This window comes from Corythoichthys intestinalis, chromosome 4, assembly GCF_030265065.1.
Source record: "Corythoichthys intestinalis isolate RoL2023-P3 chromosome 4, ASM3026506v1, whole genome shotgun sequence".
Lineage (NCBI taxonomy): Eukaryota > Metazoa > Chordata > Actinopteri > Syngnathiformes > Syngnathidae > Corythoichthys > Corythoichthys intestinalis.
The window spans coordinates 14,688,357-14,715,387 of NC_080398.1; the positions used below are offsets into that span (position 1 = coordinate 14,688,357).

General features: G+C 39.9%; 1 protein-coding gene across 4 annotated transcripts in view; it reads left to right on the forward strand.

Annotated features, from left to right (window-relative positions):
• The window catches only part of ptprub (protein tyrosine phosphatase receptor type Ub), a 382,270-nt gene extending 356,381 nt beyond the window's left edge, over positions 1 to 25,889 (forward strand). The window contains exons 27-31 of one of the 4 annotated variants that reach the window (XM_057833549.1): positions 61 to 375; positions 9,305 to 9,430; positions 18,249 to 18,406; positions 19,273 to 19,408; positions 22,224 to 25,889. In XM_057833549.1, coding sequence (XP_057689532.1) covers positions 61 to 375; positions 9,305 to 9,430; positions 18,249 to 18,406; positions 19,273 to 19,408; positions 22,224 to 22,286 — 798 coding nt within the window. In that variant the 3' untranslated portion in view covers positions 22,287 to 25,889. The remainder of the gene's footprint in view (positions 1 to 60; positions 376 to 9,304; positions 9,431 to 18,248; positions 18,407 to 19,272; positions 19,409 to 22,223) is intronic. The other 3 variants (XM_057833551.1, XM_057833550.1, XM_057833552.1) reach the window with 3 other exon arrangements.
• Positions 25,890 to 27,031: the final 1,142 nt, after the last annotated feature.

Here is a 27,031-nt window from a genome sequence, read left to right on the forward strand (position 1 = left end):
ATTGACTGTATTTCAAATCACTTGCTTCGTACCTCACTATTTTAACATCTCCATTCGCAGACCCTAAACTCTGTGACCCCACACCTGGACGTAGAAGAGTGCAGCATTGCTTTGTTGCCCAGAAACCGTGAAAAGAACCGCAGTATGGATGTCCTTCCACCCGACCGTGCCCTGGCCTTCCTCGTAACCACAGAGGGGGAGAGCAACAATTACATTAACGCCGCTCTGGCCGACAGCTTCCACCAGCAAGCTGCCTTCATCGTAACCCCTCACCCTCTGCCTGGCACCACGGCCGACTTTTGGAGGCTGGTCTTCGACTACGGCTGCACAGCGGTGGTCATGCTCAACCAACTGAATCAGTCCAACTCCGCATGGGTGAGGTCAAAGTGTTTGTTTTTGTTGCTTTTAATGTATGAACTTCTAATGGAAAAAGCGAATGTTTCCTCTCATTCGCACCATGTCACATTTACTCCATAGTTTTCTTTTTTTATTTTTAAACATTTTTCTTGTATGGGTCGTAACCATTTTTCCACCACCCTCTGCCATCACTCCATCTGTCCCTTACTGTGCTTGGGATTAGTTCCTTCACGCCATTTTGTCTGGCTTTGATCCCTGACCACATTGATCTCAAGAAACGACTTGATAACACCCGCCCCATTTTTTCCTTTCCCCTCCTCAAGTTCCATCTCCAGAGAATAGGCTTGTTCTGCCCTCCAGCCCTATCTCAGGCTTCTTTTTGTTGGCGCCCCACTTTTGCAATCTCCGAGCATACTGTATGTCCTTCTCTCTCCTCCTCCACTGTACTATCTCCTGTTAGATTTTAATTGTGTTTCATGTCATCGTGACAACAGAGAAGGAATGATCGAGATGAAAAAGGTGAAAAAAAATATTGAGAATGTAGGAGATAATGAAACGGGAGCCACTTGAAAGCAGACATCGCTGTGCTTCTCTCCTAAGATTGCACCCGCAAATGAAAACACTTATAACCTTTGCATAATCAAACTTGACTCAGAACAAATTTAAAATACATATTTTATTGTGTCACAGGCCTGGAAATGGAGTCGCTCACACTAAATCATTAATCTTGGTCAAAATTGCATTGCGTCAGTTGAAACGCTTCTTATGTTTAAAACATGCAACCAGTTACACTCACTTCAGTAAAATAGAAGTGCAATAACTGCAATATGTTGAGTAGGTAGGTTTCTTCTTGTTCTTATTAACTCCCCGGTTAGAAAAAAAAAAGTATTTTTTTTTTTTGTGTGTCTTGCACTGTAGTGCATTACTTTCTCAGTCTTGCCTGAAAATGGAGTTGTTGCTACCTTTCTTGGCAACTTTAATCACAAGACTGTGTTATGAGCGCTGTCGGGGAGTTAATTTGAGGGTTTGGATTTTTTTCTGCCTGCCATCTCACTGCAATCTCATAAAGAACATTACAGCTCCCCATCTCATTCTTCTTCTCCACTATTATTAACACATGCCTGCTGTGTACGGGCAACTCCTGTTGTTCCATGACTCCTGTAGCCCATGTGAAATATAGGCTGGTTTTAAACTTATCAGCACTTACTGGTATACCAACGAACCGCCATTAAAATATTTTTTAAATTGTAAAATACACGCTTCCACAGTCTTTGAATCTGATCATACAAGGTGTGCCTCGTCTTACACATTTCCCAGAATTCTTTGCCTGCCTTTGCACTCCATGCAGTACTCTTCAAGGATCCTCCACAGCTTCATCATTATGGCCATCTTGGATTATACATTTGAAATATTCGGATGTGATTTATTGATGCACTTTATCAGAAATGGGGAAGGAAATAATTAACAACTGGCCACTGGTTATGTACTTTGGTGTGTTCAGCTATCAGACGGAATCAGCAGTGTTTGATGTCCAGTCTGACTGTGGATAGTAGTGTTCACACAAGACTAATAAGCTTGCATTGTTAATTTTGTCCGTGCATCACAAGTGAGCATTCAAGTTCTTACTCATAGTGGTAGTAGATGAAGGCCGATGGTCTATGGTCTATTTTGGTGCTCTTTTATAGGTCTTTGTTTTAATTGCCTGATAAACAAATGTGAGTTCTAAAGCAAACTTCTTGAGTAATTGGAGCTATACCATTCCGTAGTGTGTAAAACATCTTTACTATGACCGTTAGAACTGTTTGGTAAGGCGCGCTCACACTTTATTACTCTTATTAATGTATTTTATATCTGTTTGGACTTACGTATGGAGACTTAATCAGCTTGCACTTTGAAAACTTCCTTATTTCTTTAGAGTAGTTTTGTTTCTTAGAGCCAGGTAAATGGAAAGCGTTTACCAGTGTTTTAAATAACTGTTTTCTGGAGGCTTTTTTTCTTGGGGGTGGGTGGGGGGGTGGGGGGTTTGTTATTGTTATCCTGTTGTGTTCTGTATTTTATGAAATCATCTGCATCTTGGCCAGAATTTATATAATATAATATATAATAAGATATAATAAATGTTATCTGTTTAAATAAAGGCTTAAAGTTAATGTGTTTTCTACCTTTGTGGCCAAGACACAAATTTTACTGCACATTGGAAAAGTCACTAAAACTATACTATAAGTAATGTAAGAAATAAAATAATATAATATTTAAAAATAATAATAAAACAAATGCATGCTGATTGAAAAATTATGAATATGTCTCAATTTACTCTTACATTTACCACCTCTCCATGACTTTTCTGTATAGACCCTACCCACGTGACGTCACAGCTCCGCTCTCCTGAATGGTACCGCCCACTTGTCCGTCAAAACATAGTGTTAACCTGTTACGGCTACGTACATTTCTCCTATTTACGGCGTATTTTTCTGCTCCTTAACATTAATAATCAAAATGGTGAAGGCGTGTGTGGCTGTTGGTTGCACTAACAGAGAAGATGGAAGGAGAGACTTGAAGTTTTACCGTATTCCGAGGGATCCAAAGAGGAGAGCGAAATGGACGGCTGCAATTCGACGTGAAAACTGGGCACCAAAAAATCACCACAGACTATGTAGTAGTCATTTTATATCCGGTAAGATGCATTTAAGATATACTTAGGGGGTTTTGGGCTGACAAATAACCACAATTAAGATCATTGCGAGGCTAATCGCCGACAACATACGACGTAGTACGACATATCAAATTCAAGATGTTTGTGACTTCCCTTTCTTCCACCATCGTTATTTTTTGAATAATATTTAGCTGGTACCAAGTGAAAGAAACTGGCCTCGTCTACGGAGCTGACAAATAACCACAATTAAGATAATTGCGAGGCTAATCGCCGACAACATACGACGTAGTACGACATAGTTTCAAATTCAAGATGTTTGTGACTTCCCTTTCTTCCACCATCGTTATTTTTTTGAATAATATTTAGCTGGTACCAAGTGAAAGAAACTGGCCTCGTCTACGGGGCTGACAAATAACCACAATTAAGATCATTGCTAGGCTAATCGCCGACAACATACACGTATGTATGTCGTGAGAGTGCTATCGCTAAACCATATAAACATTAAAAGCCTTAACTCCATTGACAAACGACATGAAATACATTAGACTTGACAGTGGATGTTAGCAATAACAAAAGATTTTGAATTGAAAATTTCGTAACTCACCTTTCCAAGCACAAGATAGATTCCTGCCGAACGAGGACCTGTTTCACCCAACCAGCAACGAAGTATTTATAAGCCTCCAAGCTCTTTAAGTTTTTCAAATTTTCGTGGGAATAGGCTGATTTTGTGTGGACAAGATAATTGTAAATATCAGCGTAGCAGATGTCAGGCAGACAGGGCGAAGACAGTGGGTCGAAAAACATCGATTTGGGCATCAAATATGGATCTGGCGACTGTATAGAACGAAGCTTTTCCTCATAACGCCTTTTATGCAACAGATCCAGTGAGTTTGCGGCATCAGAAAGCACCGGGTCTTCCATGAAATGCATTTTAAATTCCGCCATCAATTGAAAACAATGCTAATACAGAGTCAAAATGACGGACAAGTGGGCGGAACCATACAGCGAGCACGTGGTTTTATGACGTTGGTGGGTAGGCTCTATATGCATCTGCACAGGTTAATTACACTAGTCTACAAAATTTGGGAAAATATCTGCTTCAGAAATACAAATGGCTAAAGCATAATTGCTGTGGTGATATGGGTGAGAAAATAAAAGATTTTAGTGCTGATTGGCTAAAGTATTCAAGATATTTATTGTTATTGTAAGTTTGGTTCTAAAGATGCATTGTGTAATTATATACTCTAATTTCAGTTTTACAATTTTCCACACTTGACATGAGATGGATATATGGGTGTGTGCCACCGATTAATTAAAATGTGTCTACATTAATGCATTTTGTCCATTTCCAAAACATCAGGATTTATGCAATACATTGAATACAGCTTGTGTCAAAGCTCTTGCCTACACGATTATTTTCCAAAATAGAAGACATTTTTTATTTTTTTTTTTTGGGGGGGGGGGGGGGGGGTAGATATCTTTACACGGTAATAACCATTTCCATTTAAATTAATACCCATTTTCGCCTAAATTGCTTGAATTTGAACATTTCAGTCAGATACTGTATCTAAAAAACTATAGCCATTTGACACTTTCGACTTCATTTTTCTTTTTTCGTGACCCAAACTTAGTAAGGTCTCACTACTTTTTTTCCCCCAGGAAGCATTTTGGTTGTAGATCAGTGGTATATACCTTCTGCCTTTGAGTGGGAGTCAATTCATAATAATTGATCTGCTCGTCACTATATGTGGGTGGCATAGAAATATGAACAAAGATACACATTTTGTAGTTCATAAATTTACAGTAATTGTGTGTGTGTGTTTGTTTGTGTGTGTGGAGGGGGGCGGGGGGTAGGATCACTTTGAGCTGGATAGCTCACTTGATAAAGCATGATTGAGTCCAGCAGGAGCATACAAAATAACATCCTCCAGTTGGGTACTTCGTCAAGACCCTTACAGCTAACACCTAACTGCCACACGATGAGTGATACACAACCGAGAGACATACCGGCTCAGACGTCTACCGGGTTAACAAGGTCTGCGCCAGAAGCTGAGGAACCAGGGCACTACAGTGAGAAATGGGCTACTGGAACACGCAACAGACGGCAGTGCACACGAGATGCGAACAAGGCACTGTTGGGATGCTACTACTCTAGTAACCCTAGTGAGCAGGGATGCATGAAGAATGTGGGACATATGGATACTTCAACACCCACACTCTATGTTGACACCGAAACAGCTAGTAGCTCAGTGTCCCAACATACGCAAACGGCATATACTGTATTGGCCCGGATATAAGACAGTAGCCACGTTTACATGCTGACTTTTATTCATACCGATTCAAATCATTCCGAATGGAAATTTCACATCAGCTGTTTACATGTCACTTCATCTATTCCGATCCAGCGTTTACATGTGTCTGCCTTTATTCCGAAAGGACGTTTAACAACTGCCGTCTGACATGCGCAGATTAATCAAAACAAAGCGTCACGTTGCAAAACATGGAGATCGATCGTCAGATCAGCTGCTGTTTTAACTTTTCGAGTGGAAACAAAACTTCAGAATGATACGCCGTTCATTTAAAAAGTTGTGTGGGTGCGCTGTGCGTGTGCTTGGAAGCCATGTTGCAAGTGACGTTACTTACGTCACCAAGTGACGTCATCACGTCAGTACGGAGCATGTGCAGAAAGAACGCAACCAGACACCATTCCGCTTCCCTGTTTACACGATATAATTTTACTTCTAATCGGTTTGGGAAAAGGAATATTCCACCCCTGTGAATCGGAATGAAATTCCATTCGGTTTGGGCCTGTTCATTCCGAATGAGGTGTTTATATGGAACACATTTATTCGGTTTGAACAAATATTCCGATTGTAATTGGAATATTTGGCTCCATGTAAACGTGGCAAGTGTTTTTTGCATTGAAATAAGACTGAAAAAGTGGGAGTCGTCTTATATTCGGGGTCTAGACATTATACCCATTCACGACGCTAGATGGTGCCAGTGAAGTGAATACTGAACTTGAGGAGTAATGTTCTGTCATGACAGATCTCGGTTACTCTCAAGTTTAACCAGTTTGCATTATTTTATTGCAATGTTTTTCCTTATTCAGATTTGTTTTAAGACTACAGTTATAGTTAGACCTCACTTTGATGGTTAATGCAGTTATTGCAATTTTGTTGTTTTATCACAATAGATTGGTTTATTTACATTTCAAAAACCAGAAGCCATTCATTTACGAATGTGATTGCACTTTAGTTTACATATTTAAATGTTCAGATATTAAGATTTGAATGAGGCAAAATAACATGCTTTTTCTCTCAAATATATTGTTATAATCATTTGTTTGAGATGTACTGTAATTATTTTCTGTATAAAAATTAATTTGGTGTTCAAAAAGTCTTTTTCAAACTTGAGTCTTGAAAAAGAGGGGGTAGTCTTATAATCAGGGCCGTCTTATATTCTGGGTCAATACGGTATATACATATATATTAAACTTAAATTCATAATCTAAAAGTATGTGATTTTTATGTTGCTACTATAAATTTATTTGGCTGACATATGCCACAGCATACCAAAAACTGTATGTAATGGTGAATTACCCATATATATTTTAGTTAATTTTAATCACATGGAATATATTGAACCTAAATGAAGTATATAAAGAATTTACTCCCTGTAAGATATATACCGTATTTTTCGGACTATAAGTTACAGTTTTTTTCATAGTTCGGCTGCGGGTGCGACTTATATTCTGGAGCGACTTATGTGTGAAATTACACATTATTATTAGGGTTGTTCCGATCATGTTTTTTTGCTCCCGATCCGATCGTTTTAGTTTGAGTATCTGCCGATCCCGATATTTCCCGATCCAATTGCTTTTTTTTTTTTTTTTGCTCCCGATTCAGTTCCAATCATTCCCGATAATTTTTCCCGATCATATACATTTTGGCAATGCATTAAGAAAAAAATGAATAAAACGAATATATACATTCAACATACAGTACATAAGTACTGTATTTGTTTATTATGACAATAAATCCTCAAGATGACATTTACATTATTAAAATTCTTTCTGTGAGAGGGATCCACGGATAGAAAGACTTGTAATTCTTAAAGGATGAATGTGACTTTGTATATTGTGACTAAATATTGCCATCTAGTGAATTTGTTGAGTTTTCAGTAAATGATACTGTAGCCATTTAACTGTTCTTCCCAAATGCATGATGGGATGTGCAACCATGACTGTGCGTAGTGACACCAATTGATATATCTGCTCTGCGTTGGGAAATAACATAGGGTGTTAAGAAAAAGATCAATTACTAACTTTCTTCCCCACATTGCTTCTCACGATATTTCTAATTGTTGATAGAGGGATTGTAAGGCTGAAGCCAATTAAAAAAAGGCTCCAAAGACTGCCAAAATTCACTCTACTCATTTTACGCTGCCTTTTAGCTCTATATACGGGTAAAACGGCGCCTTTATAGATTGAACGCGACAATGCGTGAGTGGGTAGTGCAGCGCATGCATTAATTGCGTTAAACGTGATTAATTTAAAGAAAAATTAATTACCGCCGTTAACGGGATACATTTGATAGCCCTACTTTAAGGCAAAACTAAAGACTCTGGATGAGTGTAAGATGTCCCGATCGATCGGCATCCCGATCGATCGGGACATCTTTAATTATTATATCATTCACATGTTATTTTTGGTGTTTTGGAGTGACACTGATGGTTTGGTAAACGTGTTAGCATTTTCTTTATGCTATAGTTATCTGAATAACTCTTAATAGCTACAGTATGTTACGTTAACATACCAGCCACGTTCGCATTTCGTTGTTCATGCATCATGTAACATTATCATACTGTACACTAATTCAGCATGTTGTTCTCTATTGTATTTTTATTTTAAGTTGCCTTTCAAGATTACATATCTGTTCTATGTGTTGAATTTTATCAAGTAAATTTCCCCCAAAAATGCGACTTATACTCCGGTGCGACTTATGTTTTTTTTTCTTCCTCTTCATTCCACATTTTTAGGCTGATGCTACTTATACACAGGTGCAACTTAGAGCCTGAAAAATACGGTACACTTCAAATGCAGAAAACCTATTAAAATGGTTTATATTCATATACAGTATGAAAGAAGTATGTCTTTAAAACTGACATATAGTTAAAAACTTAAAAACTTATATGATACAATGGAAATTATAATTTGCCATATACTTACCTTTTATACGACATACATAATTTTTACTTGTTTCATTCTCATGTTGCATGAAATGAATGCAAAAGTGGCCACTTTCAAGAGTAAATCATAGTAAGAGACTTCTAAAGATTTATTACTGGAGTTGATGTAAATTCTTATAAGGTTTTTCTATACATTTTCCAAATGGGAAACTAACAAACTTAACATGTTAATATTAGATCACCCTGTTGCTGGTCCGAAAATCTGCTTGGCGCAGCGGTCCATATCCTTGTTGCCCTAAGTCTCTTCTCAAATAAATTGTACCTGCTTAATGAGGCATGTTTGCAGGAGACCTGTCTCCTCCTCCATTGTCATTTTTGTTGACATTTCACATTATAATGGTGTAACACAGTGGGTTTTTTGCAGTTTCCATTAGTTCAAAGAGGTTACAATTGAGCATAGCCGGTAATGCGGAAAAGTGGCATTATTGTCGGTTGCAATGAGCCAGTGTAAATTGTACCCTCAAAATCTCTTTCTTGACAGTAGTGCCTCAGTGTTGATTTGTGCCTCTGCAGCCTTATCGCTAAGGTTCAAGGTGTTGTCAAAGCTGTTAGATGTGACTTACCGCAAAGTTACTGTTGCCTTTCTGACAGCATCATCAAATCTACAACCCATTCTCTACTGACCTCTGCAACTTTGACCCGAAGAAGTATCATATAAAAGATCTTTTCTCTGCAAAACTCTGGAGTGCTTGTCAACATCTTCTGAAATACTCAGCCTAGCTGACCTGAAAAGTTCAGCTACAAATTCAAATTCATTGAAGTCTTTCTGCAGTATGATACTTAGTTTGAATTACATTTTACAATGTCTACATAGCGTCAGTCCATGAAGCGGATTATACATTTCCATTAATGCACCATGAATGAATGGGCAGCAAGTTTCTGTAACTTCACTGCATACATATTCTTCATATTACAATACATGCTCAGAAATGCATAATTCATTAACTTCTGAAAGTCCACTTTGACCTACAAAATCTCTTTTTTTCTGTCTTAAACTACCCTTCTGATGAAGCAATCTCTTAAATATCTTGTCTCTCCCTCTAGCCATGTGTCCAATACTGGCCGGAACCTGGTTTACAGCAGTATGGGCCCATGGAGGTTGAGTTTCTCTCCATGTCAGCTGATGAAGATGTCATTACTCGCCTGTTTCGAGTAAAGAACGTCACAAGGGTAAGCATCGTCAGGGTTTAAAAAAGAAACACATGCACTTGTCATGTTGATCCTCAAACACATGATGGCTTATTATTATGACCTTATTATAAATGCATGAGCTGTGGACCACATGTGAGTCATCTCAAAGTCAAAGCACTGTAGGCTTGTCTGAGAAGAAAAGCTATAGTCTGAAGGGAATGATTTGAATTTCTATAGAACTATTTTGCGTGTGTGCCAGCTGAAAGACTGAATGCATAACTTGATCGTGAATTCTACAGCAGTGGCCTCTTAATCTTATCTCACTTTTTAGTGCCTACTCAACAGCATTACTCAACTTCTCTCAAATAATGTTGAAATATAACCACAAGATTCACCTAGAGATTTCATTTGATTGGATTCATATTTGGATTTTATAAAATCAAGACCTGGAATATTGATTTATCAAATAACATTAAAGCTATTAGAACAGGTTTTTTAGTAAGGTTGTTGTTTCCCTAGTTATAGTGTTCTAAGTGGTAATATGTCAAAATTACTCTATTGTCAATACAAAAACAGTTATCCCTGCAAAAACAGTTCATTTTACTGATTAATCAATTATATCCAGAGGTGGTTGAGTAGCCAAAAATTGTACTCAAGTAAGAGTAGTGTTACTTTAAAATAATATTACTCAAGTACAAGTAAAAGCAGTCCTCCAAAAAATTTACTCAAGTACAAATAAAAAAGTATTCGATGAAAAAAAATACTCAAGTACTGAGTAATTCCTTAGAATGTGTTATTTATTTTTAAAACGATTTTTTTCTCAGCATAAGGTCATCTACTAGTATATGAACTGTTACTATTATTATTATTATACTATAACCTATTAGATGACCATGTTAGTCCAACTGAATTCCATTCCAACTGAAAAAAATAGAAATGAAAATCACCCATCCCAAGAGCATGACTGTCTTCTCGTGGTTAAACACATTTTCCACCATCAAACTAAAACTCGCTCTGCTTTTCCCTGGTCTACTGATGCCAAATAAAAACAAGGAGAGAGTTTGAAATCCGCACTTTTATTAATGACTGCAGCGCTCTATCTGAAATGATTTGTTTTTTTAACGGCGCTTTAAAAACACCACTTGTTGTGATGTTAGAACACTGATGTGATCATAAGATTGGACTGCAAGCTTGTGTTGTGTGTGGCGATGTATCTGTATTTTTACATCTAGTTTGTATAATGGAGTCATGTGATTATTGTTGCTACGTCTACACTAGGACAGACAATTTTCTCCAGGGTATTTTGCCGACTATTTTTATTCCTGTCCGCACTACGTTTAAGGTGGGTTTAAGGCCCCCCCCCGCTTCTGCAAGGTACATTTGCACAAACTACGCATACGTAGAAAGGAGTCGCTTCATGTTTTACTTCATCGCCCGCGCTGTTTACCTCTGAACCTGAACTCTGAACAGCGGGAAATTTAAAAATTACTACACCTTCTAGACCAGGCGTCGGGAACTCCATTTTGTGATCACTGTTTTTTTTTCGTGAACGAAATTGAACGCATCACGCGGGAGTGAGAGTGAAGGTAGGGCACCCTAGTCACCCTAGTCGCCGAGTTTAGTTTGAAATAAGAAAACAAAACAAAAACGAAATCCTGACATTGTTACTTGGGATGTTACAATCAATGCTCAGTTGTGCTCTAACCACTTGGAAAATAACAACAACTTCCTGGAAGTGAAAATCGCAACCAGGAGGGCTTGTGCATAATAGTGGCGTTCCTGGAAGTGGCGACAGTTTTGACAGGCGGAAATCTCATCAAAATGAAACTGATCTACCGCCTCTGTGGCTTGGGATACCATGTAGTAGTCATTTTATATCTGGTAAGATGCATTTAATATATATTTAGAGGGTTTTGGGCTGACAACCACGATTAAGACCGTTGCTAGGCTAATCGCCGACAACATACACTCAGACGTTGTGAATGAACTACCTGAAAATATATAATTATAAGGGGATAATAAGACAGTTGTCATACAATTAATTTACAATTTCACTATTGAGGTCAAAAGCCAAAAAATAAATTCAACTAGGGACAATCTGGAGTAGTGCTATCGCACTTCATATTTATTACATATTATATATGTATGTTGTGAGAGTGCTATCGCTAAACCATATAAACATTAAAAGCCCTAGCTCCATTGACAAATGACATGAAATACATTAGACTTGACAGTGGATGTTAGCAAGAACAAAAGATTTTGAATTGAAAATTTCGTAACTCACCTTTCCGAGCACAAGATAGATCCTGCCAAATTTTCGTGGACGAGGACCTGTTTCACCCAACCAGCAACGAAGTATTTATAAGCCTCCAAGCTCTTAAAGTTTTTCAAACTTTCGTGAGAATAGGCTGATTTTGTGTGGACAAGATAGTTGTAAATATCAGGGTAGCAGATGTCAGGCAAAGACGGTGAAGACAGCGGGTCGAAAAACATCGATTTAGGCATCAAATATGGATCTGGCGAATGGATAAACTGAAGCTTTTCCACATAACGCCTTTTATGCAACGCATCCAATGAGTTTACAGTGTCAGATAACACCGGGGCTTCCATGAATTGCTCTATAACTTGCACGACGAATTGAAAACAATGACAATAGGTCTAAAAAATACGGACAATATGCCGGCCGGGTACAGCGACACGTCATTTTGTGACGTAGGCGAGTAGGGTCTATAGTCTAACTAATTACATGTTTAAGGCCATTATCCGTCCTACTGTAGACGTAGCCTGGGTGAGCCACCGTGCTGGTGAAAATAAAGAGAGAAAAAAAGTAGCGACTGTACTGCGGCCCATTTCTTCTTCACAAATCCACTCAAGTAAAAGTAAAAAAAAATATGCCGTGGTAAAACTAGTCTTATAAGTACTTTTTTCTCAGAAAGTTACTCAAGTAAATACAACGGAGTAAATGTAACGTGTTACTACCCATCTCTGATTGTATCCCAGGTCTTGACTTTACAGAAACCAAGTCCGTCGCATGAGTGGGTGCCTGGGTGCGTCCCGAGCATCATCCAAAAATCCAGAAGTTTCCCAATACCGTAATTTCCCGAATATAAGGCGCACACGTGTATAAAGCGCACCCAAAATTTTAGCACCAATAAATAGAAGAATACAAGAAAACCGAGCTCGTGTACAGATACAGAAAACACAGCACAAGCATAGCACATTGGTAGTTGAAAACATTACCGTAAACTGACAATATGTACGGTAATAATATGATTTGACAACTTCTCCAACTTAACAGAATCCAGGAGAAAACAAAACAGATATGACTTTTCTTTTAAAGGCTGCTGTATAACTTGCTCATTTCATCATGATGAATAAATGTTTCTTCTATGGATTGATACGGTAAAATAAAAGTGAGGACTGAAGTCGGAAATTGGAAAGAGTGCATCGCTGTAGACTGTAACAATAGGAACTATTGTTATTTGGGTTTGAGTTTCCCGAGGGACAGATATAGTTGACGGACACAGGAAGTCTGTGTTGTTTTACGCATTTTATGGTCCGAGTTGCAATACACGTTGACTCAAATGAGTTCAAGAAACTAAATTCTGTGCTTTATGAAGAGTGAAAAAAGCTGAATTCAACACAGACGAAATCATTCGACCAATCAGAGTGAAGTATTACCGAAACAAAATGGTAACGTCATGTACCGTAATGGTCGGCAACGGATCGCCGCATGCGTTTTCTTCAACACAACATGGCTGTGTCAATTAAAAAAAAATCTGGCTTTATATGTATAAATAATATATACTAGTATATATTTCCTTCTCCATCCCTGTACCCGTGTATAATGCGCACCCATGATTTTACAAGTTGATTTTGGGAAAAAAGTTTGTTTTATACTCGGGAAATTACGGTAGTCGGAATTTGTTCTGATAAGCCAATCCATGGTGTTGCTTTAATGATTATTTGTAAAGTGCCTGATGATTGCGCAAACAATGACTTATAATACTGTAAGTAATTTATATTGATACACAACAAAGGTAAAAATGATCATAACATGTTACTACGCTTTTTTGTGTGTGTAGTTAGTTTTACTGAAAATAATGCCTGTCACTACAATGTAATTTGTAGTTTTGATCAGATACTTTATCAAACAGCAGGTGAGAGAGAACGTTTATAAAGAAAGACAAAGACTCTTCACATCAGTTATTAATTCAGGCCTTACAGCATTCTTTAGCGATTTAAAGTTTTAAACAGTACCTGTGATATGCATTAAAAGAAAATGTTGTGCATATGCTGTTTTTTCTGATTTGCATACATGAGCTCTTGCATTTCTTCACACACTTCATTATGTTGATTGTTTGGATGCAGGTATGGTTTTATGCAGTAAAATCTACATAAACACATGCATGAATTCTGCTCCCTGTCAAGCAATTACAAAGAGTAATCTGTATGCAAGGTGTCACTAGCTGCCGTTTTGCAAGCGGTGTTAAACTAGTTTCCCACAACTTCCTGTCTTGATTGCCATCCTCTGCCATCTTCCCTGGATTTGACCCTCTCTTGCTTTGATGCACGTGATCAATTAGTTCCCATGACTTTTAAGAAGGGGCAAAGATGGGATGTAAGAGCCAGGGAGGACTGCAGCTACACAGATGTAATACAGAACTCAACCCAGTAAAGAAATTTGCCAGCAAAGTGTGACAATGATGTACAACGTAGAAGGAAAAGTCAAAAGGAAATGCACTGCAAGCATGTGCAGTTGTATAAGTACAGAAAAAAACAGCACAGCAGGGGACCAGTAAAGCAATCCCTCCCTGTGTCATTGATGTCTTTGCAAACCCAATTTGCATGACTTACAGTTCTCAACTGTGCCTTAAGTGTTCGGCGAGAGTCTTGTGGACAAGGTTATGAACATGAAGAGACCTCCCTTTGTCTCACTTAGAGACGCGCTCACACACACACGCGCGCACATACAGTTGGCGTCCTACTTGCGTCTGCAGACCCATATATCTCCAAGTCAATGTGCTGACTGAGCACAGCTGAGAATGCCAGCAGGCAGCCAGGGGGCTGCTTACATACGACTAGTAAATGATAGCTGAAAAAAGAAGAAGAAACAAAACAATGAAGCGGATGTAAATTCATGAGCCAAAAGAAGAAATTATTTCATTTATTGGGGTAAGAAATTTTGCCGGTATGATATTCTGATGGTATGGTAACCTTAAGCCAAAATTTCACGGTATGGCAATCTCAGTTCTAAAATGTGTTACTTTGAGATACCTGGGTTTAAAAAAATAATAATAATAATAACTTTTTTTCATTGAACAGGATTTTTATTTTTCGAAACATATTAGCAAATTGGAACGTCAGTATAATGTTAAGTTAAAATGAAAAATAAAAACTAGAAAAAAAATAATATTCTATTTTTTTTTTTTTTTTTTTTTTTTTTTTAACCTGTCCTGTTCAGCTGTTTGACACAGAGAATGGAAGTCTAAGTGCCCGGATTCTGAACAGTTTTAATGTTTCACATTGAGAGTCTGACATACTCCCATTGTGATCATTCAAAATACCTTTTTATTATGACAAAGCAGCGAACAGGAAGGGATTATGGGGGGACAGAAGAAAAGAAATACAAGAGAAACATTTTTGAAACATATTAGCAAATTGGAACGTCAGTATAATGTTAAGTTAAAATGAAAAATAAAAACTAGAAAAAAAATAATATTCTAAATAAAATTAAAATGAATGCAGTCCTTTAGTTTAGCCTAAACCCACGGCTCAACATATCATTACCATCAGAACAAAAATAATTGAATTATTTTCCATAAAAAGCAATTGTGTATGACTGGTATCATGATTACATTATACACACATTCTCTTTCTCAACACAGACAGTTGCCAGAGAGAAAAAAAACACCACGTTTAACCAACACTAGACACACTAAGCACACTGGAGTTAACTCTCGGAGCTGGTTGGAAACGTTCACGACAGTTTTTGGTAACCTTTAATTTTGTATGAATTTTTCACCTTGGCACTTACATGCTCATACATTTCTCCGGGGCGAGTTGGGACGGGGCTTTACAGTCCCGGCCCGGCTCCCCCCTGTTTTTAATGCACCACACACCAAGGTTGTGGGATGGTTGGGACCTGTTGGGGGTGGGGGTACCTCACGGCTGCCTCCTCACCACAGGCCCCGCCATCTCTGCACCTTTTTTAAATGCACCACACATCATACTCCACAGGAGAGCTCTGGCAAAGGGCGGTGGGACGGGCGGCTGGGCAGAAGCTCCATGCTGCGGTCCCACTGCCCCAAGCCAAGCTCTCCTATTTTAATGCATACATTGCACTACCCTCCCCTCACACCCCCATCACGGTGCTGGGTGATGGCTGCCAGTCGGGAACCTGGCAGCCACAGTAATAGGGTGGTAGGTGGGTCCCACACTTTTTTATATGGCGTGGCTCCTGGGGTGTGGCCTCCCCTCTGCCTCGGCTGCCGGCCGCGGGAGTAGGTTGGGGGGTCGGGTCTCCGATCTTGCATCGCCCCGTGGCAGTTCCTGGGCGTTCTCCTGCCTCCGCCTTCCCCTCTCTTCTCTGGCTGGGCATCCGCCCTGCGCTCCGTCGCGGGTCGCTGGCTGGGCGCCGGTGTATCAGCGGGGTGTCGCCTGCACCGGCGGGGGACCCTGCCTTGCCTGGGGCTTGGTGGGCCGCTGGGGGTCCCGTGGCGTGCCGTGCCGGTTGGGGGGCTGCGGCTGTGGCTCGTGGCCCGGGTGGGCGGGCGGGGGTGGGTGTAGGCGTGGGGTTGGTGGTGCGTCCCCTCCTGCCATCCCTGAGGGCCGGTTGATGGGTGCGCGGGTGGCCCGGGGGACCACCCTGGGTCCCGGGGGGGGGACGATGGCTCCTTTGCTGGGCTGCGGGAGGAGGGATGGGCTGCGCATGGCCCCCCGCCCCCGCGCCCGCCCTCCCTCCCTCCCCGGGCTGGCTGGGTGGGGGCTGTGGCCCTGGGTTGGCGCCCGCGCGGCTTCTCCGCCCGTCTGCGTGGCTGTCGCGCGCCCGGTGGGGCCTGCGTGCTGCTGGATGTGGTAGGGCATTCTCGGGTCGGGGGTCCCGGTGCCGGGATTGGCGATGCGGCGGCGTAGGGTTGGTCGCCAACGGGCTTACTCATAAGAGATTCACACGATTACTGGGTTCTAGATCACAGAACTGATTTGTGTACACTCTACCCCTTTCAATCACTTAGCTTATAGGCTTATAGACACCCCCACCCCCATTCTCCTCTTTCACTGGCCAATAGGCCCCCACATGGTGTAAACCGGAAATACATCTCGCTGACGATCGCACCAGCATATTAGTAACTAGTTTAGATGTTCAATGTATTTCTAGTTGTTGTTTGTGTATGTGTTTCTTTTCCTTCTTCTCTTGTATTTCTTTTCTTCTTTCCCCCCATAATCCCTTCCTGTTCGCTGCTTTGTCATAATAAAAAGGTATTTTGAATGATCACAATGGGAGTATGTCAGACTCTCAATGTGAAACATTAAAACTGTTCAGAATCTGGGCACTTAGACTTCCATTCTCTGTGTCAAACAGCTGAACAGGACAGGTTTAAAAAAAAAAAAAAAAAAAAAAATTTTGTATGAATGCAAAATCATATTAGAAGTATTGCCTCCTCGGCAGCCACTATCTGCAAACATGTTTTAAATGTCGGTTGGCCCTCCTCCTCTAAGTGGCAGCCGTCTATAACTTTTCTGTAGCCAAATAATTCCCACACCAGTGATTTCGTTTTCTTCCATGGGGGAAAAAGTTCAGGAGTTTCACCTCCTCCAGCCATCGTGTAGCACAGCTGACTCACTCACACTGAGCAACAACTGGTGGGGGAGGGTTGAGCCTTTCAGCTGCAAGCAAGTGATTTGTCAATGCATTTTTGGGTCATGAAAAATATATCCTACCTTAGGGGTGGTACAGCAGAATTTTTTATGCGGTTTTGGAACCTTGATGTTTTCATACCACTGCATACCTTGAAACCGGTGATCAGCACATGTCTAGTAGGAATAGTGGAGTTACTTGCAATGCAACATTTGTCCAATGAAAAGACGACTTTGCAATGCAGAAAATGTGCAGTGGCTGTTGTTTCTGTTTGTAGTTTAAAATGTTGTCAAATTCGATGCAATGTTTTTGTTGACTGAGAAAGGACTAAATTAAAGATTATTTGATGAATAAACACAAACAACAGTTTTTAGATTCATTTCTGCCCCCTCACTCCAGCTAAGGTATAGAAATGAAAACCATCGTATTTGTCTTTGCGCATCTTACAAATTAACTGGATGAGTGAGGTGCTGTTTGAAATAGAAGAAAATGTCATTCAGAATACATTGTTTCCTAATTTGTTTTTTTTTTTTTTTTTTTTTTAAGTAAAACATTTTGTCTTCTGCCTTAATAATTTGAACAGTTCATGCAGAAGAACATGGCAGGCTGTGGTTTCGTAATTAAAAGAGGTTTTTTTTTTCTGTTGCTTTAAATTTATTCCATTCAACACCGATTCCAGTTAATCTTATTCCCTTTAAATGTGCATTGATGTATCGTGATCGCCAACTGTGCAGCAAGCCATGTATGACCAGAATATGGTCAGTGCTAGTGAAATGATTTGACTTAATGATGATAACAATGAGATTGATGTTTTCAATGATGTTATTTCTATAACGATTCAGAGGATTTGGTGCATGCTATTTTTGAATCAAATGCATTTGGTATCCCTGAGAATACACTAATTTTGATCCGTGTCACAGTGTCAATCCCTATTTGCATACATTCCCCACTCACGACACGGTACGCTTCTCACACTTGTGCTATAAATGTCGTCCTCAGCTCCAAGAGGGCCAGCTGGTGGTGTGTCAATTCCAATTCCTACGCTGGTCCCCATATCGGGATGTTCCCGACTCCAAGAAGGCTTTCCTTAACCTGCTGGCACAAGTGCACAAGTGGCAAAGAGAGTGTGGAGAAGGCCGCACTGTGGTCCACTGTCTGTGAGTAATCAGTCACAGTCAACAGCATGTACTTCAAGTCAAGTATCAACATTGCTGATGTTGTCATTTTGACTTGCGTCGTATTGTGTGAGCGATCTACCCCCTCCCTCAGTTGTCCTGATCCCATTGTGTATGCACTGCTTGATGAATATGAATGGACCATCCACCGCATTGCCAACCCATCACACGTTCATTCCCTGCCGCCCCAACCCGAAAACGCATCACTCAGCGGTGTCACACAATATTACCCGCGACAACTGGGAAAGAGATTATGGAGATCAAATCAATTATGACTTAATAAAAAATGTGATGCTTCTCACTACAGCAAATCCAAGGCCGCCACTATGCTGACAACAATTGATTACCTCCCAATTGCTTTTATTGGATGTGCAGGTTTCTTTCACTACCATACATTTGCTGCGCTTGCCTCAGGAGGGTGGAAGTGGATTGTCCTTCAGCACTTTATTGATATTGCCTTAAGTTTGTGATGACCAGAGCAATAATTTTGTACAATTTCCAGGATGCTCTGTTATTTCTGTATTTTCTCCTACTAGCATTCCCCAATGTTCTATCCACTTATCCAAGACATGTCATGCTGAAATACTGTATTTTGAAGAGGTACTTTATAATCACACCATGATATTCATATCAGCCCTTCATCTTTGACATCCATGTTTACTAAGATAAGTGCGGGTTCTGTAGAGTGAAAAAGTAAATCGTTGGAGCTTCTCTCATATTGGCTGATGCATTCAAAGCAGCATACTAATTGAACTGTGTCAAGTCAACTTGTTCCTGTGTAGTTGAAATGTGTCACAAAACATCTACTACAGCCACTGACATTTTTTCCATGTTGTATCCTACTCTAGTAATGGTGGCGGTCGCAGCGGAAGCTTCTGTGCCAGCAACATTCTTCTGGAGATGATCCAGTACCAGAACTTGGTGGACATCTTCTACGCAGTCAAAACACTAAGGAACTGTAAACCCAACATGGTGGAATCCCTGGTAAGAGTTTGTAAATTAACGTAATTTTAGAACTATTACACACTACTTTTCAGGAAACAGTATATGCTGGATTTCTTTTGCAGCTATGTTGTGTTGGGGCACTGTTTTGATAAAGGGTGGTATGTTTGTCTCATTTTACTGCTGTACAACTGTGGTACTACCAAATATTTAGTCATTAAACAAACAAACAAACAAAATTTCTTTCTGTCTACCATCTCTCTCCGTACTATACAGTTCTCAGGTTTCAGCATAGTCAGGTGCTGCTTATACAGGTAGTCCATGGTTTACAAACGAGTTCCATTCCTCAGCTGGCGATGTAACCCAGATTTCCGTGTTAATCGGAATTAACCATTTAAATGCTTCAAAACATCCTCTAAATTAAAAAAAAATTTTTTTTTTAAACTATCCAAAAACATGTATTATACGCAGGGGTGAAAGTGGGCCAGTGCGGTCAGGAACGCAGTTCCGGTTTAAGATTCAGGGCCGGAACGCAGTTCCAGTATAAGATTCAGGGCCGGAATGCTGTTCCGGTACACGGTGCTTTGATTCCAAATATATGACTGCAAATGTCCAAAAAAATGCTAAGCTGCCACACATGCATTTCATCTCCAAGAAGAAAACAATCTACCAACATCAGATTTACATACACCAGTGTCAACAACAAGCATAATAAAGTGCTTGTGTAGCGTAATCCGTTTCCACCGATATTTATTACTTATTTTATTCCACGGACGGCATGGAGGTTTCCCCATTTACTGCAGTTATCTGAGTCTGATGATGATGAGTCACGTCAATGTGCGAATGCAAAGCAAAATGCCTGGACTCATTTATCCGTTCAATTGGCTGACATACTGACATGTGATCAGCAGAGATTGTTAGCTCTGATTGGTTCAAATGTGCATGTTTTCTGGAACAGCAAATAAAAATAAATTAAAAAAACGTTTTTTGAATTGATGCAACAAAAAAGGGCAATGCAACAGAAAATGGATCAAATCTTTAAGAGCAAGGAAAGAGTTGAGGAGGCTTATTTATCATATTTAGTTTTAATTGCTCTGTTGGGGAGGTTTAGAACATCTTAGCTGTCAATGTGCACTTTGGACATATATTTGTTCATTTATGTTAGGCTACTTATTCATTTCCCTATAATTTAAAAAAGTCAATGTTTGCGCGATCTTCAAAATATATCCCATTCCACTCTGCATAAAATACGTCATTTGTACTTATCTTTCTGAATGTATGTTACTTACACCTTTATTATTAAAAAATAAAAAATTAAAAAAAACATTTTTGTATGTGTTATAGAAATAACTGCCAAAACAGTTTTCTTTGCATTTCAGTAGTTTTAGGAGGTTTGGACCCCCCAACCCCACCAACAAAAAAAAATTAAAAATAAAATAACAATAAATAAATAAATAAACAAATTTTCTGGCTCCACGGCAACCTTCACGTCGGAGAGTTCCGGCAAGAAATTCTAGCCACTTTCACCCCTGATTATACATCATTGTGCTGTCCTCCCCAAGACACTGGAACTAAGTCCTAGCTAGACAGTGAAATGACGGTGTCAGACGTTCGTGTGGTTTGCTGACCTTATTCAGCTGCTAATGATATCAACACTTGCGGAATGAAAATAACATGAAATTAAATCAGTCTCATCTTCAATAACAATTCAAATTTCTGTTTGCAAGTAGCTGCTGCTACAGCAATAAGAAACGATTAGCATTAATCAGTTACCGTCCGCACATCATCAAAAACAGTCACATAAACTCGCCCCAAGTATTCCACCACAATTGCAAATGCACAATAAATAATACAAAAGGGGTTACAGCCGTCGCTTCTGGATGCTTCACAAGCAACAAATGTGCGCACAGGCTGTCACCTTTGTCACAGCTGCTCTGTCTGTGCGTATGTGGGGTGGGCGGGTGCATCTGTACATGCGCTTGCTTCGTGTTCTACGCTCCCTGCGCCAAAATAAAAACATGCATCACAAAACAAAAGTCCATCCATCCATCATCTTCTGCTTGCTCCGGGGTCGGGTTGCGGGGGCAGCAGCTTTAACAGGGAAGCCCACACTTCCCTCTCCCCAAGTACTTCAACCAGCCACTCCATCAGGATTCCAAGGTGTTCCTAGGCCAGCTACATTGTCTCTCCAGCGTGTCCTGAGTCTTCCCCGGGGCCTCCCGCGGGTGGGACATGCCCGGAACACCTCTCCAGGGAGGTGACCAGGAGGCATCCGAACTAGATGCCCGAGCCACCTCAGCTGGCTCCTCTCAACACGGAGGAGTAGCGGCTCGACGCAGAGTCTCTCCCGGAGTTTCTCACTTTATCTCTAAGGGAGAGACCGACACCCTGCGGAGGAAACTCATTTTGGCAGCTTGTATCCGGGATCTTGTTCTTTCGGTTACGACCCACAGCTCATGACCATAGGTGAGGGTAGGAACGTAAATCGACTAATAAATCGAGAGCTTCGCCTTTCCGCTCAGCTCCTTCTTCATCACTACGGACCAGTGCAGAGTCCGCATTACTGCAGACGCTGCACCGATCCGCCTGTCAATCTCCTGCTCCCTAAAAAAAAAGTCAATATTTAAAACAAATAAATAAATAAATAAATAAAAAACGACTAGACGCAGGCGTCGTAAAGTCTAAATCGCGTAAGTCTGGTCCGTCGAAACCCGGGGACTACCTGTATGTTTTTTGCCTTAATAATTGTGAAATTTGTGTGCTGCTGCTTGTTGTAAGGTGCACCTTAGTTTAAAAAATATGGTAGTGATTTGTACAGTGTTGGTTTACTCAAAGAAAGATTGGTATTTGTTCACAGGACCAGTATCGATTCTGCTATGACCTCATCCTGGAGTATCTGGACTGCTTTCAGGGGAGATAGCAACAAAATGCAGAACAACAATCCCACTGGATTTAAGGTCTCCTCTATATCACTGCTTGGACCTGTGCTTTTGAAAGAAGTGCAAATGAACATGAATGAAAACAATGTGGTTCAGAATTTTAACCTTTAATGTACAGCTGTGATTTCCTTCTAGTGGAGTCGTTTTATCTTTTTTAAATATTTTGTGCTTTTGCATCTGTACCACACTCTGTTGTGCCAAGGCATTCTGTAGCCCAATAAAAGAAGAGGAACAGAAAAAAAAATGTTATGAGCTACAAAAATGACCTGTTTTATTGTGAAGTGGGGTCACCTTGGCCACGGTTCATTTTTACATTCAACAGCTAAGGGGCTGGAGACAATTCTCGAGTTACAATAGCGTTATCTCTACATGGACATTTTTTTTTTTTTTTAAATTCAAGAGCTATACACAATTGCAGTCCACTGTGCTTGTGGCATGAATTATTTAGCATACCATAAACTGCCTTATTCTCTGACAATAAGACACAATAAGGGGACAAAGTCTAGACAGACCTGTGTAGAGCCATGTCTTGTATTTTGCCGTATTGTGTTGGCCACACAGATTATCTTTTCCTTGGCCTCCTTACTGTTGCAGTGCCAAACCCTAAGACTGACTTGAATAGTCTCTTAACTTTGTTCTGCTTTATCTTGATATATGCCTACATTGACTATGTACTAAACTCCAATGTGATTGTATCTCAAATCCAGTGGGAAGGAAAAAGAAGTATGAAAAGTATTTTCAACAGCTATAGCAGTTGAATGAAAACACACTTTGTTAATATTTGCTACTATTTCAACTTCTTTTATGAGACCTGTGCATTGGATTGTACTGTTGGTGCGTTTGTGCAAATGTGGCATGAAGGACTATTGTTTATTGTGGTTGAAGATGACTCGAAATAACAAAAAACAAGTAATTACCGTATTTTTCGGACTACAAGTCTCACCTGAGTATAAGTCGCACCAGCCATAAAATGCCCAATGAAGAGGAAAAAAACATATGTAAGTCGCACCGGAGTAGAAGTCACATTTCTGGGGGAAATTTACTTGATAAAATCCCACACATAGAACAGACATGTCATCTTCAAAGGCAATCTAATATAAAAATACAATAGAGAACAACATGCTGAATAAGTGTACAGTGTACAGTGTATGAACAACGAAATGCGAATATACTGTCCTCACCAGGACGCTACGGCTCGGTCCTGGCTATTCAGCGGGCTAAACTCGCAAATGACGATGCTGGACGTCCGTATAATTTGCCAGATCAATTTTGTCCTCGTTCCCAAACAGGTTCGCATCAACGTAAATAAATGATAATTAAGTGCTTTTACAGCAATGACAAAAACGGTTAGCATGCGTTCGCTAGCATTAGCACATCATTCAAACAACCACACAACTGGCTCTAAGTGTCCGATCGCGGGTGGAAAACACACAACAACAACAGAAAAGATGATACACACAGGCGTTGCCTCTGTAGAGATATTTTACAAGCATAAACAATGAACGTAGGTTCACAGCCGTGTTTCTGTCTTGCTAACTCGCCCACTCACTCAGAGCTACGTAAGTAGCTGTCGGTCTTCTTCTGCCTTGTGAGCGCTCTTCTTCACATAAACAAGTGCGAGTGCGCCCCCATGTGGGTATGAAAGCGCCAAAACTAAAAGCATGCATTTTAATATAAAAAAGTCAATAATACAATTGATCACACATTGCCAAAGGCAGAACGTGAACGTGGCCATAGCTATTAAGAGTTATTTGGATAACCATAGTATAAAGAACATGCTAACAAGTTTACCAAACCATCAGTGTCACTCCAAAACACCAAAATAACATGTGAAATGATATCATAATGTGTTAATAATTTCACACATAAGTCGCTCCTGAGTATAAGTCGCACCCCCAGCCAAACTATGAAAAAAACTGCGACTTATAGTCCGAAAAATACGGTAGTCAGAAAATTGGACCAAATTCTCCTGTAATTTTGTACTATCAGCGTCTGCAGCGCTAGCTTATATAGTATTTCACTCGTTGATATAGTGCTTTTAATTTCCGTTTTATTGTTCAAGCAGTGCTGAAAGCAAAAACAGACCAGTATCTCTAGTTTCTACGAGCACTAACACCTTGTGAGCGTAAGCATGCAGTCATCTTAACAAAGATCGCGAACTGCTCCAAATAGGTGGCGCTAATTTTCTTACCAATTGCTGCTCATTTGTAAGTTATGTTTGGGAGAGGGACCCGCAAATAGGTGGAAAAATTTCTCGTCATCAGTCATTTTGTCATCAGATCATATCTGACAGCACATAATGGAAACAGACATGCCACTAGATAAGTTAAAAAGTCACCTGGTGATAGTGTACGACATTTCTGAAACACGTAAGTGCACTGAGAGGGAATTATTCTCCTTTTTGCTCGTATTTTCCTCCAAACGCAGGAAAACGTTATCTTTTAACAACCATTATCATCCATCATCACCCTTTAAAATGCTCTAGCTAGCATATCTCCCGAAACAGCATAAAGAGCAGCTTTTTCCTGGATGTGCCCTAATAGACCCCTGAAAGCCACAGAAGCTGACAAATGGCAGCTAGGTAAACATTTTACAGCTGCGTAAAAGAAAAATAATGTGCACATGATGCACTCACAGAAAGACTATGGAAGGAGAATGAGGTAGCTACTGTTTAGCCAGCAATCAAAACATTACTGTACACGATTGCTGGATTAAAGCAGCAAGTGCCTGAATATTTTTTTAGGCGGGTGGAGAGAATGTGTATATACAGCTGTACATTGTTATGTGAATACATTGTGAATAGTATACTATGTTTGCCCAATTGTGACTACTCCATAACCACAAAATTGAATGTCCTGTAAATGACATTTTCCAAAGTAATCTGCGGTTTTAACAAGCGTGTCTATTTGAGTGCAGCATGTTTGACTCCCTGGTCATTTCCGAAAGAAGCCCCTATCACACTGGCCCCCTGTGTGCTTTTCAGCAGCTACTCCCACCATGGGGGTCCACTGTACCTTTGCCATTCCAATGCTTTTAACGATGACTGCGCGCCGACTGCCATGAGACTTCTGTTGACGTCACCTATTTTCTGTATGAACCAATCATACATGACTACTGTGTTTCTAAGCATTGTGTTTGTGAAGAAAAGTGTGTGTTTACATAGTGGAATGGAGGAAAAAGATCTGTTTGTTGTAAAGGAAGTTTAACAATAAAAGAATAAGTTGAGGAAAGAAGTTGGAGTTGTCAACTTGTCATTAAGTGTAAAAAAAGACACGTTCAGTTTAAAAGAAAATTGAAGACTGATATTCTACATCCTACTTTGACCCTCTATATGGTTTCTCTTACGGATGTGATTCACATCCTCCTTGAAGCATCGCCATCTGATCTGGGTCTTTTTAAACCCCCAACTTTCATCTCCGCCAAGACTGAAAGGTAGCAGTTTTGATCACAGTTTGTGCAAGAATCAATTAAATTTCACCTTGATCTGCATTTTCTTCATTTAAATGTGACGGATTTTCTGGTCTTCATGTACTGTAGATATTATATCAGTGGTACTCAAAGTGCCGTACGAGTACCACCTGTGGTGGCAAAGGATTGACAGAATTAAATGTTCAAAACCTTTTTAATTTTTTTTTTTTATCCCCAGCAATGATTTTTTAATAACAGTTCTGTTGTATTCAACATAAACTACAAAGTATTAATTTGAATTTTTCAGAACACTTTCTTTTCAAATATTCAGGAACAACTCATAAGTGTCATACCATTCAACTCAATCCTTAATCTTTATTTTATCCAGAAATCTAACCGTAGTGTTAATGTTCAAAGTGTGATTTAAAAAAATAAATACATAAATAATGAAACTATCTGGTCAAATTTTCCCCAGAACATTTTTGGCCTACTAAATTGGCGCATTATAACAGTGTTCTCAACTCATCATCATCACCCTGCACCACATGTTAAATTTCTTACGCCCCAAAAAATCACCGTCATTATGTAAAAATATAATTATGTCACTGGATTTTAGAAGCCTTCCATTTACATTTGCTGCGCAACCCTCCTACTGATCGAAAGATTTTAAAGATTAGGTAATTGAAATATTTCTTTCAGAAGAGAAAGATGAGATGAGTCTAGTCAGGTATTACTAGCTTTTTCCTGACTCATGGCTCAACCACACTGATAGAAGTGAGTATTTTTGAACCCTCTCCCCATTTTTTTGTCTAATGTACATAATGCTTATATGTTTATTATTATCTTTTTATATCATATATACATATATATGAGTATAGAGTGGTACCTCGACATACGATCGCTTCGACACACGATCTTTTCGACAGCAGACATAAAATTTGACTCGCCATTTGTTTCCACATCCGACGACATGCTCGAAATAAGACGACATGACAGCACCGCAGACGAACGCACGGCAGATTTTCTTGTGTGAGAAATCAACATCGGTTTCAAAAAGGTTGGTACAGGCGGTGAAACAAGGAAAACGGTGACGCTTACCTTCTAAATGGACATGCAAATTACTGAAAAATATGAGTGTGGGGTGCACATCTGTGAACTGGCTCAACAATACATTTCCACGGTCCTCCTCCGACTACCATTCGCCAGTCTTTATAAATTAATCTGACAATTATTATTGTGGTAACATTGCCAAAGAAATCGCCAGCAACTTCTTCAACACAAAACGCCAATTGACTGCCAAAGTTGATGGTGTTCTCTA